The 14,426-nt window shown below is 41.4% G+C and overlaps 3 protein-coding genes across 3 annotated transcripts; 2 read left to right on the top strand and 1 right to left on the bottom strand.

Moving 5' to 3' along the window:
• The first annotated feature begins 2,874 nt into the window (after positions 1-2,874).
• On the top strand, positions 2,875-3,618 carry LOC104564405 (histone H1.01). The gene has a single exon (XM_010211046.2). The coding sequence runs from the start codon at positions 2,895-2,897 to the stop codon at positions 3,552-3,554; it is 660 nt and encodes a 219-aa protein (XP_010209348.2). The 5' UTR covers positions 2,875-2,894; the 3' UTR covers positions 3,555-3,618.
• A 1,013-nt stretch (positions 3,619-4,631) lies between these two features.
• LOC104564438 (histone H2A-IV) lies at positions 4,632-5,046 on the bottom strand. Its single transcript, XM_010211080.2, has one exon. It carries the CDS (start codon positions 5,013-5,015, stop codon positions 4,632-4,634), a length of 384 nt encoding a protein of 127 aa, XP_010209382.2. The 5' UTR covers positions 5,016-5,046.
• Positions 5,047-5,354: 308 nt separating this feature from the next.
• LOC104564427 (histone H2B 1/2/3/4/6) lies at positions 5,355-5,807 on the top strand. Its single transcript, XM_010211068.2, has one exon. It carries the CDS (start codon positions 5,376-5,378, stop codon positions 5,754-5,756), a length of 381 nt encoding a protein of 126 aa, XP_010209370.2. The 5' UTR covers positions 5,355-5,375; the 3' UTR covers positions 5,757-5,807.
• The last annotated feature ends 8,619 nt before the right edge of the window (positions 5,808-14,426 follow it).

Raw genomic sequence — 14,426 nt, 5'->3', positions numbered from 1 at the left:
TAAAAGTTCTCTGGAGAACCTAAAGTCATGCTCTTTCTCCTTCTCCAGTGAATGGTAGTCTGCTTCCCTTCAGCTGCCTTATTAGGAAGGCCATACTACTTGCTAGTGTCTATGTGCTGACCTTTTTGTTAGGGTCTTTCCCCAATATCATTTACTTAAAACTGGAATATTCACTTTCCTCACTTGCTCACCTGGAGTTGAAACTCTTTCTTGCTTCTTGCCTGACTGCATCTTTCATCTCCTTCTAATCTGTCTGCTCTGACTGTGTGGCAGTCCCTTGGTAAAAGTGCCAAAATGCACATTAACTTTCCTAAATTTTGGTTCTGCATACATTTCTTCCAAATAGGAAAGAACACATAGGTTTCAAGTAGCCATTCTGCACTGCCGAAGTTATTTTCTTTCTTTGATGCAATGAAAGGACAAAACAGCTTCTCCTTGACTACGGGGGCTTTTGGGGTTTCTTTAATTTATTTTAGATGGCTGGTTATAGCTGTTGTAGATTTAAAGCTAGTAGCTTTGTATATGCTAGAAGCTCTCACTGGCTGGGGAAGCAGAGAGTGTAGCAGCCTCTGGGAGAAAAGCAAGGCAAACAACTAGGATGGCGACTATTTTAGCTACCTTAATTTCAGCCACCAGCAAATATTAATTGACACTATTTTAAAGTCTGAAATAACAAGAGTAGGTAGGAATAATTTTCATGTTGCTGATATGTATCTCTACGTCCCCCTTCAACTTGAGGTACTATGAAGCCATTGTACCTGGGTAAATACCATCTCCTAATGTTATTAGCCTATTTCAGTATTAAATGAAGTCTCTGGAAAGTTCCATTAATTGATTTAAGAATGAAAATAGGATGTAAGATATATATGTAAATATAGATATAAATATATTATTATTATTATACTTTCAGTTTTGCTGATTCATAAAAGTATATCTTCAATCCAACATCTAATCTATCTTATTTCACACCTATATGCTTATCTTGTGTTATACAGTTTTTAAAAACGACCCCTTAAAATGTTCCAATTTGATTAGCTCATCTCTCAATCATCTTAATGTTGAAGTATTACAGAGCTGAGCATCACCCTTTTCTGCAAACTGCTGTATTATATTTTTCCCTGCTAAGTGAAGGTTGCAGTTTTTTTGTTTTATTATTTTTTACTCAGCTTCATACCCTCTGAGCCCAATTATACAGTAGCTAAAAGAGATTTTCACATTATATACATCTGTAATATTGATAAAAACAATAATCTGAAATGAAAAAATGAGACAAAAAATATACTTTCCTAAAAGTGAATATTCCTATAATCTGAAATTAGTATTGCTAGTATCCTGTCAGTATTGCTTGTACTGTGTTTACATTATAATGTATGCCTCATGGTGTCAAAGAAAATGGGAGGACAAGGAGGACAAGGCCACAGTAGAAAGATGTGTGATTCTTAAGTAACTAGAAAAGACAATGGAAATCATATTTGGTCACATTCAGGTAAAAATTCATTAAATCTTTACTCCAGGACTCTATTCTCTACAGCATATTGCATCATCTTTAACCAGATGTCAATATTGATTGCATTCTTCTTGGTTCTCTACGAACACACTGTGGCCTACCTAGTTAAACTCAGGCAATCACAAAGAGCTCCAGTTGTCCTGAAAATTGTTCCTCTGTTCTATGATGTGCCTAAAATGCTTAAGGAAATGCATTACATATATATATACATATATGTGTGTATGTATATGTATATACACACATATATATAAATTATTAACCAGAAAGATTCAGAACTGGCTGCAGGTAAATCTTTGTGCAGATTTACTGTGTGAGGTATTATTAAAAAATAGCGGAATGTGGTTTTAAAATCTGATATTATTAGAGAAAACACACAGAAGCTAATAAATACTTTCTAGGCAGTAAGAGCATAGTTATATGACTGCTACATTAGATCCTAAAAACCTGGAAAGACAAAGACATAATTTCAGTAAATATCACCAGTAGCCTAGGAGGTTAGTTTCTTTTACAAAACTGTTGTACTGCAATGTAACTTGTCAACTGGCAGTATTGCTGAAATAAAAATCCTACACGAAAAACAGATTGCTTGATTTAGCTAATAATTGATAAAGAAATTCACAGTAAAAAGAAACAAAAGAAAAAAGCACGTAGGGCAATAGGATTAGCTTGCATCCCTTCTGCTGAAATTCCAGGAAGACGAAATAAAACAATCACATCTTAATGAATTCCCAGACATTAACAAATAGTTTATGGCTTTATACTATGAGTAATAGGAGGCTGTATGAGACACTATTTCAATAGACTTTAGTGTTTTAGGAGGTAAAACACATGGTCAAAGGAACCGGTTCTTAATCCATATTCAGAGCTGAGAGAGGAGTTTGTGTTACTTCCTCTTCTTCAAAACCAAATTAAATTGTCAAAATACGTTTAAATTACCAGATTTCAACTTTGATTAGAAGAAAACCCTCTACAGAATCAAATTTGGTCGCTGCTGTAACATTTTAGTCGAAAGGAAATTTTTAATTTGCAAGGAAAAACAAAAGTTTCTCTCCTCAGAGGTCTCTCCGGCAGCAGCACACGGGATTTATCGCCTCTCTTTTAACCCAGCTCGCGTGTCTGACACTAGAAACTCTACCGATCGCAAGTACCTTGTCTTCTCTTCCCTCACCGGGGAAACGGAGCGATTTGGTGGTAGAAATCAGGAGGAAAACACACTTTTGTTAGTCCAAAGAAACACAAATCGAGCACACCGAAGGGCTCCCCGGCCGTGCCGCGGGGCGGGCTCTGCAACGCACCAATCACCGCGCGGCTCCTCGCTAAAAATACGAGCATCTGACCCGCGCCAGCCCAATTGTGTTCGCCTGCTCCGCAGAGGACGCCTGCCGCGATGTCCGAGACCGCTCCCGCCGCCGCGCCCGATGCGCCCGCGCCCGCCAAGGCCGCCGCCAAGAAACCCAAGAAGGCGGCGGGCGGCTCCAAAGCCCGCAAGGCTTCGGGCCCCAGCGTCACCGAGCTCATCACCAAGGCCGTGTCCGCCTCCAAGGAGCGCAAGGGGCTCTCGCTGGCCGCGCTCAAGAAGGCGCTGGCGGCCGGCGGCTACGACGTGGAGAAGAATAACAGCCGCATCAAGCTGGGGCTCAAGAGCCTCGTCAACAAGGGCACCCTGGTGCAGACCAAGGGCACCGGCGCCTCCGGCTCTTTCCGGCTAAACAAGAAGCCCGGCGAGACCAAAGAGAAAGCGCCGAAGAAGCGCGCGGCGGCGGCAGCCAAGCCCAAGAAGGCGGCGGCCAAGAAGCCCGCGAGCGCCGCCAAGAAGCCCAAGAAGGCGGCGGCGGTGAAGAAGAGCCCCAAGAAGGCGAAGAAGCCGGCGGCTGCCGCGGCCAAGAAAGCAGCCAAGAGCCCCAAGAAGGCAGCCAAGGCTGGGCGCCCCAAGAAGGCAGCGAAGAGCCCGGCCAAGGCGAAAGCGGTGAAGCCCAAGGCTGCCAAGCCCAAGGCGACCAAGCCCAAAGCAGCGAAGGCGAAAAAGGCAGCGCCCAAGAAGAAGTAAATGATACTGGAGGAGTCCTGCTCTACATATTTTGCTATCCAACGGCTCTTTTAAGAGCCACCCACACTATCCCTAATGGAGCTGAGGCGCCAAAGTCAGCAGTAACCTGCAGATCTGCAGCAAGGATCCAGTAATTCGTAAGTCGTCCGAGGTTAAACTAATTTTTCTGTTTTTTGTTTTGTTTTCCCCTGCGAGTATTGAAACAAAAAACTTATTTGTACGGGATAGCGCGGCAGTTTTAGGGAAGTGTATCTATTTGTATCATTATGGAGTAATTGGTTTGACTTTACCAAGACGAAACCTTTTATAATATTGATTTGATAAAAATCGGATGTAACTTTTTAAATATATTTTGTAACAAAAGTAATGCAATTGTTAGGCACGCTACTACTGAGCCATGTATAATCCATTGTTTTTCTATGGTGTTGCCTTTAAATGCTTTTGTCTATTCGTGGCGCGGCGGAGGGGGGGGGGGGCGGGGGGGGGGAGAAACTTACTGTTCAGGAAACGTCCCTGAGCTCTTCCATCCTTTTGTTCCTCTTGAAAAAGAAAGAGGTATTGAAAAAGCCCGCCCTGACTAAGGATTGGCCAGAGGAGAGCCCAGCCCACTGCCCCTGCTCCCCGCACCCTCCCCCCCCGAAGAAGATCACGCCTTGCATCTCCGTGCAGATTCTGACTCGTACGGAAGAGAAACGCGAAAGCGGAGGGAAGGGCAAGGGGCGGGGGCGGAGAGGGAAGCTCCCGCCGAAACCCGTTGCTGCAGTGTTCCCTGGTTCGAGAACTGAACGTGTCGTTATTACATACCAGGAGGAACTTTCTTTGGTTGAATATTCTGCCACGGTTTTCTTTCAACGATAGAAGTAGCAAACAATGCTGCTTTCCCAAACCCAGAACTTGCGATAATAAAACGTATTAAAAATCAGAATGCATTGATTCGTTGAGTAATTTATATGCCTTTGTACAAATATAATATTGGTAACTAAGCTCTTTTATGAACATTGTGGGCGGCTCTGAAAAGAACCTTTGGATTATGTTTCTCAAAAGAAGGGGAGGAAAAAAAAAGTCCTGAAGTTGTATTCACTTGGCCTTGTGGCTGTCGGTCTTCTTGGGCAGCAGCACGGCCTGGATGTTGGGCAGCACGCCGCCCTGCGCGATGGTCACCTTGCCCAGCAGCTTGTTGAGCTCCTCGTCGTTGCGGATGGCCAGCTGCAGGTGGCGCGGGATGATGCGCGTCTTCTTGTTGTCGCGCGCCGCGTTGCCCGCCAGCTCCAGGATCTCGGCCGTCAGGTACTCCAGCACGGCCGCCAGGTACACGGGCGCGCCGGCGCCCACGCGCTCCGCGTAGTTGCCCTTGCGCAGCAGCCGGTGCACGCGGCCCACGGGGAACTGCAGCCCGGCCCGCGACGAGCGCGACTTGGCCTTGGCGCGCGCCTTCCCGCCCTGCTTCCCGCGGCCGGACATACTGCTGCTGCTGCTGCTGCTGCTGCTGCTGCCGCCGTCGCCGCTTCCCGGTTCAGCGCGCGCGGAGCGGAATCACCAGCCCGCGCCGCTCACCTATGTCGCGCCGAGGCCCGCGACGCTATAGGCCGAGAGGGAGGCCTTGTCCGGGCAGCCAATGGGAAGGCGGATCGGGCTACGACCAGTGCGGAGCGCCGAGAGGGCCTTTGTGACGCCCCTCCCACCGCGGGCCAATGGCAGCCTGCGGGCTGAATGCTGCTCATTTGCATAGGGCGGCTATAAAGAGAGGCGCGCGGCGCCGCTTTCGCTGCATTGCTCCAGTCTGCGCTGCATCCCGCTGAGTCGTGTGAGAGGCAGCTCGCCATGCCTGAGCCGGCTAAGTCCGCACCGGCCCCCAAGAAGGGCTCCAAGAAGGCGGTGACCAAGACGCAGAAGAAGGGCGACAAGAAGCGCAAGAAGAGCCGCAAGGAGAGCTACTCCATCTACGTGTACAAAGTGCTGAAGCAGGTGCACCCGGACACGGGCATCTCGTCCAAGGCCATGGGCATCATGAACTCCTTCGTGAACGACATCTTCGAGCGCATCGCCGGCGAGGCGTCGCGCCTGGCGCACTACAACAAGCGCTCCACCATCACGTCGCGGGAGATCCAGACGGCCGTGCGGCTGCTGCTGCCCGGCGAGCTGGCCAAGCACGCCGTCTCCGAGGGCACCAAGGCTGTCACCAAGTACACCAGCTCCAAGTAGAGCGTCCTGGACCGTCTATTTTAACCCAAAGGCTCTTTTAAGAGCCACCCACTTTTTCACTGGAAGGGCTGTAGGATCTCTGAGGAGAAAGAAAATACATATATATGGAAAGTTTTCATGTGGTCATTTTGCAGTCTATTTACTAAAATGCAAATAATCTTGTGATTAGAAATAGAATGATCATTTCAGACTGTAATGATTAGTTCAGAATGATTAGTTCAGACATAACTTACTGTTTTATACTTTTTTACCACAGGAACTGCAAGCCTAGGTCAAACTAAACTCAGCATCCAATTATACATCTCCTGAACAGTTCAGTATTGAATACATGCATATGCATTCCATATACTTGGTATCAGAAATTTCCTGTCATTTTATGGCTTTATCCTATTTTATGTTTGCATTGTTTACATATGTGGTACCTTATATCTCAGTTAATACACCTGTGTTTCAATATTTTTGTTTTGCTTAAGTAACAGAGAAAGGAAGAAAAAAAAAAAAGTAATTTTAGGTCTCTAAGAAAGAATGTGAATATTTTTTCCTACAAAGTTAGAGTAACACAATGTCTACTACTTAAGGATGTCTTAATCTTCCATATTTTCTACAGCAGTGATAAAGCAAGGGACCAAAAATGCTCTGTACTGTAAAACTAATTCTGAACTGTACAAAGTTACATTTTTTTCTCACCTGTTACTGTAGGGAATGAATACAACACATCACTCAATATTTGACAAGCATGTAGTAATCCATGTAGTACAGAAGTCTTTATTTAAAGTATCCTCTTGTCTTTAGAAATATTTTTTTGTAATTGTATTTATGATGTGGCTTTTAAGGTATTTTTTTCTATGAGAAAATTTTCTCTTTAAATGAATCAGAAAACTGAGCTAGTGAATGTCCTTTTATCTCAGTCTGTATTGCTAAGTCCTGCCCTGGAGACCAGAAACGAAGACTGATGGGCGACAGATTTTCCTTTTGGTGGAGGTGGTTTGCATTAGGGATCTCAACAAATCGGACAAGCACAAGTCCATAGGCCCCTGTGGGGCATGAGATACATCCCAAAGTGTTGAGGTAGCTGGCTGATATTACTGCAAGGCTACCCTCAATCATCCTTGAAAGGTCATAGCAAGCAGGAAAGGTGCCCGGGAACTGGAAGAAAGCAAGTGTAATTTCAGTTTTGCAAAAGGGCAAGAATAGGTACCAGGGAACTACAAGCTAGTCACCATGACCTCAATCCCTGGCAAGGTGATGGAGTCCCCCATAACATCCTTATAGGCAAGTTGATGAAGTATGGCCTGCGTGAGCAGACAGTGAGGTGGATTGAAAACTGCATGCCAGTAGCTAGCAATATACACCAAAGGGTCAACAGTGGGTCCAAACTTTTTCAACTTATTATTCAGTAACCTGAATGAAGGAACAGAGTGTACCCTCAGCAAGTCTGTCGATGATAGGTAACTGGGAGGAGTGGGTGATGCACCAATGGGTTGTGCTGCCATTTAGAGGTAGACTTCAAAAGGTTGCAGAAATGGACAAATAGGAGCCTTATCAAGTAGATAATTTTGAGAGGTCCTTTTCAGCCTCAGCCATTCTGTGATTCCTTCCTAAGACTGCTTTATGAATATTCACTTCTTCAGTGAATCTTCAAATTGTAGATTATGATTATTTAGGATTATTTTATATCTACCTACCATTTCTTTTGTTTGTAATTGATTAATTGTATTAAAAATATATTTTTTAAAATGACTCGCTACAGGGCTAGCTTATTAAACATGTAGTTAAGCTAATCAGTCCTGATATCCTTCAGCTTGAAATGATAGATTTCTGAATCTCTGTAGCTCATATAACTGAATACTGCTGCAGACACAGATCTGAGTCATTATCGACTTCTTTCAAACTGAATTTGTGTTGCATCAGATGGATCCTTTACTCCAATCATACCTTGCAGCCTCAGCCACACATTTGATTCCTGTAAAAGTTCCAAAAAACAACCATGTAAAATGACTTTTCTAGAACTAGTTGCATGCTGTTTAGTAGTAGTGGCATAGAAGCTGGTATTAAGCCTCTATCACACCATCCACTGGTTCACCAAAGTTCATTTCAGTTCATATCAGTTCAAGGCTGATATTTATATCAGATAAGGCTGACAGGGATGTCTCAGACTTCAGACATTCGGCAGTAGGAGGTATCCTTCACACTTTCTATTCTCCTGAAGCTTCAGATTGAGTTCAGTGATCAGTTCAAATGGAAACTATGCTTTAGAGTTTGTATTCTGAGCCTCTCCACCTGTCCAGTACATAAGAAAGTGACAAAAATGTGATTTATTACATCCTCCAGGTTTTTGTATAATGGGGTGTACAAGTGGCCAGAAATGGAATCTAGAAAATTTCATAAAATCAAATGACAGAATATTCTTCTACCTATCATGCCATTAATATTCTTTACAATTCCATTCAATCTTCTTCAAGCTGCTCCACAAAGAATACATCGGCCAGTAGTAGGAAGGTGGCACAGTATTTGGAAACATCATATGGGAAGTGCTGCAATATATTATCTTTAAACAGGCTTTTTGTACTGTATTTTATCAGCTGATTGTACCTATTCTTCCACAATTACTGGAATATAGAGTGTATTTATTAATGGTTATACTATTTATTTTTAATGTCTTTTAGTATATCATACGCTAAGAATTATGTTACAGTCTAGCCCTGCACTGCATTGCCATCCATAAAGAATACTGGAAAACCACCGAAACCATTTTAAAAATACTGTTCAGTATTTTTTTTCTTTTTTTTTCTTTTTTTTTTCTGTTTAAACTACTAACAGACTTACTGAGGCAGTTTTTGAAAAGACCATCTTCTCTAGATCAGGATTTCTGGAGTGTGATTTACACAGATATACAACAGCAGGTCAGTAAATCAGTGGGAAATTCAAAAACAAACAAATTGAAGGATCAGTGTCAAACACCTGATCCAGAAACAGAACAAAACAGTCACTGGTTGGAATGATTTTATGCTTTTCCCTGCCTTTTCTGAATAAATAAAAATCTGCCTGCTATCAACTACCTATCAACTCAAAGTACCTTTCCTAAAGTTCAGAGAATTTTTTTTACCATACAGTTCAAGTTGCTGACATATCTCAGTTTAGATGGTTTCTTAGAGTCTTCTCTTTTCAGTTTCACTAGAAAAGAGCACATTTTAAAATAATTATCAATAGGAGTAATAGGTATTAACTGTAACTACAGAAAAGGATCCACTTTGCTTATCTGGTCTTGTTTGCAGTCTAAATCCCTCAAACAACAATGAAAAAGTGACTACTCTGGATTTTAAAGTGAAAATGAAAATGGAGTGCTCAGCAGAGAATACAGCAACAGAAAGGCAAACACCCCGCCCCCCCCAAAAAAAAAAAAAAAGAGAGAGAGAGAAAAATCTGGTCCCCATTTTGTGCTTTAGCAGAACACAGAGCAGTTCAAGATGTGGCAAAAAATCTCTGTATGACTGTATGAGAGGGCAGGAGGTAGAAAGGAGTGGAGCTGGGAACACTGAGCACCTCTTCTGTTGTCAGCACACAGATATACATGGATGGAAACAGCACGACACTGAGCAGGGGAGCTCAGTCCCTGGGTTTGCAGAGCCAGAGACTCCTTCTGCCATTGGAAGGGATCTCTGGATATCAGACAGAACATCCTCTTCTTCTTTTTTTTTTTTTCTTTTTTAAGGGAAAAGACTAAATCAATGTTTTACATAAAAATTAGTAGTGGTTATCTTCAACAGTCAGTTGAATGAATAAATTAATACATACTCAGAGATTTTATAGGATCGATATCTTTTACTTGACAAAGCATCTCCAGTCACCTAAATTAAATACATTTACTATCAAATCACAGTTAGTCATTATTGGATTTAATGATAACATGGTTTTCCCACACTGTGAAAAGAACCTGTTCAAAGTGGAAATCTGCATTTTAGAAACATTCTTCTGCTGTCACTAGAAAATGCAGACTGTTCAATTTTAAAAAAATCTGAAGAGGTCCAATGATATTAAGCCCCCTTATGCACTTCAGTTTCAAATATGTGGTATGCCTTTCCCATGGAATAACTTATTTTTGAACAAATGCATGAGATTTATCAAATAGGAATACTTATATACTAGCAAGACAGTAAGGCTAATAGTTTCCTTTCTGCAGAACTGTAAATCATGTATGGTATTGTCCTCTGTGATATTGCTTGCCTTCTTGTTTTGTTGCACGCGTATGGAGATGAACACAAGTTTCTACAAAATTTTCTCTTGAGAATACGACCAACTGAAAGCATTAGTGCCACCACTGAGACTGAGATCACAGAATCACCATTTCATTAAAATAATAATAACAACAAGCTGGAAGGGACCACTTCTCCAGCCGAGCCCTCTGCCCAAAGCAGGATCAACTTGAGTTGTCCTGTTAGATCTGTTTGCTAAAGGCCCTTTCCAGTCATGTTTTAGAAATATCCATGGGAGGATATGCCACAACTTCTTTAGGGTACTTTTTAAGGACTTAGCCATTGTCATGAGGAAATATTTTTCCCCTTTTATCTAGTCAGAATTTCCTTCGCTTGAAAGTGTCTTTTGCCTCTGACTCCCTCATCCCCATAACCCAGTCTTTCAGTAGTTGAACACTGTAGTAAGATTCCCCCACCCCTCACAGCCCTGTCTTCTCCAGGCTGAAGGGACCCATCTTCCCTAGCTGCTCCTGCACCAGGTGCCCCAGCTGCCTCTGCATCTTAAGGATCCCTGATGGATTTGCTGTAGGTTGTCGATATCTTTCTTGTGGGTTATATTCCCACAAAAATATTTGGATGTAATATTGCACAGATAGCATACACAGGAATAATATTTCCTCAACTTCCTACCTATGCTATTGTTAAGCAGCCTGATAGGTGGTTGATCTTAACCCCTAGAACCCTTTCTGCAAAGCTGCTTTTTCTCCATTTGGCCCAGGCAGTCCTCTTGTATGGATTCTCCATCCAGGATGCAACATGTCTTTCACCCGGTGAAGTGTTTGCAGAAACCTAATTTTGATATTTTTTTCCCTCTGTTTTACTGCTTTCTTGAACCCCCAGCTCTGGAAGGTTGCAAAACTCTTGTAATCAATCTTAAATCCATTTTAATTATGTTTATGAGTAGAAAGCTACCTTAATTTATAGAAATATGATGATAAGTGGAGAAGGAAATGGAAAAAAAATATTCAGCTATTGTCATCTCTCTACCACATACACCTTCTTTTTGTTTCTTGACAGTGGAAAAGACAAAATAAAAGAGAAGTGACCTCATTAAGGAAAATTTCACTGTACTGGCGACTTGCAGCAGATATTTGCATTTTGAATTTGGGTCAGCTATAAGAAGTTTGTATGTGAAAGGAATAGCAGTACATCTGTAAACTCTTATCACAACTATAATCCACAAAATATTTGTACATCTAGATGCATTCCTTCACTGATCAAAGTTCCACATGCTTCTTATGTTGATTTTATTCTTGAAAGAATCATGTGGAAAAACAAAACAAAATAAAATAAAATAAAATAAAATAAAATAAAATAAAATAAAATAAAATAAAATAAAATAAAATAAAATAAAATAAAATAAAATAAAATAAAATAAAATAAAATAAAATGCCTCCCTCCCCCGCAAAAAAAAAAAAAAAAAAAAAAGGCACAGATGGAGACTCCTAGCTGAAATCTGGCCTATACACAGGGGAAGGGGCCCCACAGTAGCATTGTGCAGAATCAGAGGTGCAATGCCAAACAATCTGTTCTCTGCTCCACATGACAATGCTTGGCCTTATGCCCCTGGGATATAGGGACATTAGCTTCTTTAGTTATGTAGTACAGCAAAGAGGACTTGGCCATTTTAAATCACTGGTACAAATCATGTGAAAGAAGTGAAATGGTCACTATTCTGAGTGTCAAGCAAATTCAGTAATTGCAGGAAATTCAGTATCGCTTAAAACAGTTACGGTGGTTTTAATCTTAAACTGGCTTATAAGGGTAAGGCTGGATTTTATGGAATGTTCTATAGATCTCAGACTGAGAGTTGTTTTAAAAGCAACTTCTGACTGCACATTATTTATAACCATTGAGTGCTTTAAAATATTGATAAGGACAATAAGAGCCATTTAATCCTTTTTACCACACCAAAAATATATATGTTTCTTTTACGTTTTGTTTTTACATTATTTTGCAGTGGGGAACATTTGCAGGAAAGAATGATGGGTTTGTTTGTTTGTTTGTTTTTTCCTCAGCAAATGGTACTGGGCATAAAAAAGAGGGAATATCAGTCAGTCTGAGTCAGAAGAGCTTGGTTTCAACGTTTAGAGCACTGATTTGATTTAAATTATAAGGGGCAAATTTGTTGTTTTGGTATAGTTTTTTTCTTAAAACAAAAGTGAGGTTTTTTTTTGGTTTTCTTAAAACCAAATTTGAGTGGGTAAAAAAGTGAAAAAGAAATAAGATGTTTCTAAACTGAAGAATCCTGGGCTCAGTTCTGTCTTGCCTAGAGAAATCCAACACTTGTTTATTCTTCTGCTGCCTGCTGTTTCTAGGTGTCTATAGTAATTGAGGGATCACTGGACCTCCTGCTCTGCCCATTCCTACAGGGACATGCAGGGAACATTTCCCAAAGTATCTGTAGTGCCAATAGTTCAGAATTGCTAAGTGCTCTTCATTCACATGGATTTGAGGTGGCAGATTTCTTTTGTCTCTTGATGTCAGACAATTTCTCCTTCCTTCCTTATTGTGCTGTTGCAAAGTCAAGTTAATGTTGGAGGGATATCCAGGAATCAGTCTGGTCCGTGAGGTGGTGCATGCTCACATTTCGCATTGAGAAATGCAGGTATTTAAAAACAAACTTTAAAAATTCTTCTTAATGGCACAGAAATACATCTGTGTACCTGCTACATTTTTGATAGGACACCTCCATGTGCCTGTACAAAAACACCTTTAAGGCCTTGCTGTCCTTCACAGTTTTTGACCTCACATAATCCTACAGGATTCTTTGATTTTTTTAAAGTATCTTTTTAAAGACAATGGAGTTGAAGCGGGTGATACAGAACACAGGAAGTCATTCTGCAACAGTTTATAAATTGAACAAAGGCACCAGCACCTCTGGCTTTTTCATGCTCAGCTGGAAATCCAGGGATATGCAGCAACAGGCGCCCAGGAAAAAGCCAGCGGCCAAGAAGACTGTCAGCACCCCAGAGAGGTGGCCAGAGGCAACACCACCGCCACTACCACAGAGCCTCGCAAGGATAGTAGGCACAGTAAAGCAGTAAGAAGTCCGGCCAAGCTGAAAAGAACTAAAAGAAAGGTGAAGCACATGTCACCTAAGGCAAAGATCCCAGCCATCCTTTTAGAGTCACTTGCCTTATCCACAAAGAAACCTGAGAGAAACAGTTGCCCCATAGTCATAGAAAAGAGGTGTCACAGCCATCCAGAAATGCTAGAAAAGGAAAATGAAAAACAGTAATACTCATTATCGTGTAAACCTGTAGGCATTGGCGCTGTTCCAGGGAACAGTCCAGCAACTGCCTAAACCCCTTGGCAACCCTTCTCTCCCTTAATTATTTCCTTATTTCTTTGCATGGTTCATTCTGCACAGGAAGCTGCAGGAACTCATGTGAGATCATTACCCTGCTCCTCTAATACAGAGAAAGAAACAAGGGGCGTGTGTTGGGGCAAGTCCCTTCTCCTGCACAAGAAGGGTTGCGGAGTTGCTGCTGGGAACACAGGGGATTTTCTGGGATTTGAAACTCTGGGATTGCCCATGGAAAGCTTCACGCATCCAGGGCACAGTGACCCCAGGGTTTGGTAGACCCCCAACTAGACACAACGCAGAAATCCCTCAGAAAAATTGCACAGTGGCCAAACTTAGCTCTTAAAGTGTCAACTAGCACTAGTAGCTCACAGCAGAGAAGAAAAAAAAATCCAGCCTACGGTGTCAACCTAATTTTGTATTACTGTTCTAAACCTGCAGTGAACCATTTAAAAACTTCCAGATTATCTATTAGAAATGACAACAGTATTATTAGGAATAATCTGTTATTAATAATAAAAGTGGTTAAAAAGAGCAGTCAATGTATTCTAAAATGAAAAAAAAAGTGCGTACTTTTAATTAGAAAGTTAATAACAGTTTCTCTCTTCAACATCTTTCAGAAAGAAAAATATTTTAACTACCATTAAAATTAAAGAAAAACCTTATACAAATAGTTCTCAAAACATTAAAAGAAGCATGTCTATTCAGAAGAACAGAAGCCTTTTGTGCAGATTTTTAGACACTTTGAGCAGAGCCTTTTAGAGTTTCATTTCCCACACAGCCTGAAAAGCATTCATTTGGTGTTGGCGCGTGCCTTCCCGCGGCCCAACATATTATTATTATTATTATTATTATTATTATTATTATTATTATTAATATTAATATTAATATAATAATAATAATATAGTAATAATAATAATATAATATAATATAATAATAATAATAATAATAATAATAATAATAATAATAATAATAATAATAATAATAATAATAATAATAATAATAATAATGCCGATGCCGCCGCTTCCCGGCTCAGCGCGCACGGAGCGGAGCCGCCAGCCCCCGCCGCTCACCTACGTCGGGCCGAGGCCCGCGACGCTATAGGCTGAG

This window comes from Tinamus guttatus, unplaced genomic scaffold (genome assembly GCF_059628265.1).
Source record: "Tinamus guttatus ecotype Peru unplaced genomic scaffold, ASM5962826v1 Tinamus_guttatus_pri_ptg000472l, whole genome shotgun sequence".
NCBI classification, from domain to species: Eukaryota; Metazoa; Chordata; class Aves; order Tinamiformes; family Tinamidae; genus Tinamus; species Tinamus guttatus.
Note: the sequence above shows the minus strand (reverse complement) of the source record. Positions and strands in the feature narration are given on the sequence as shown.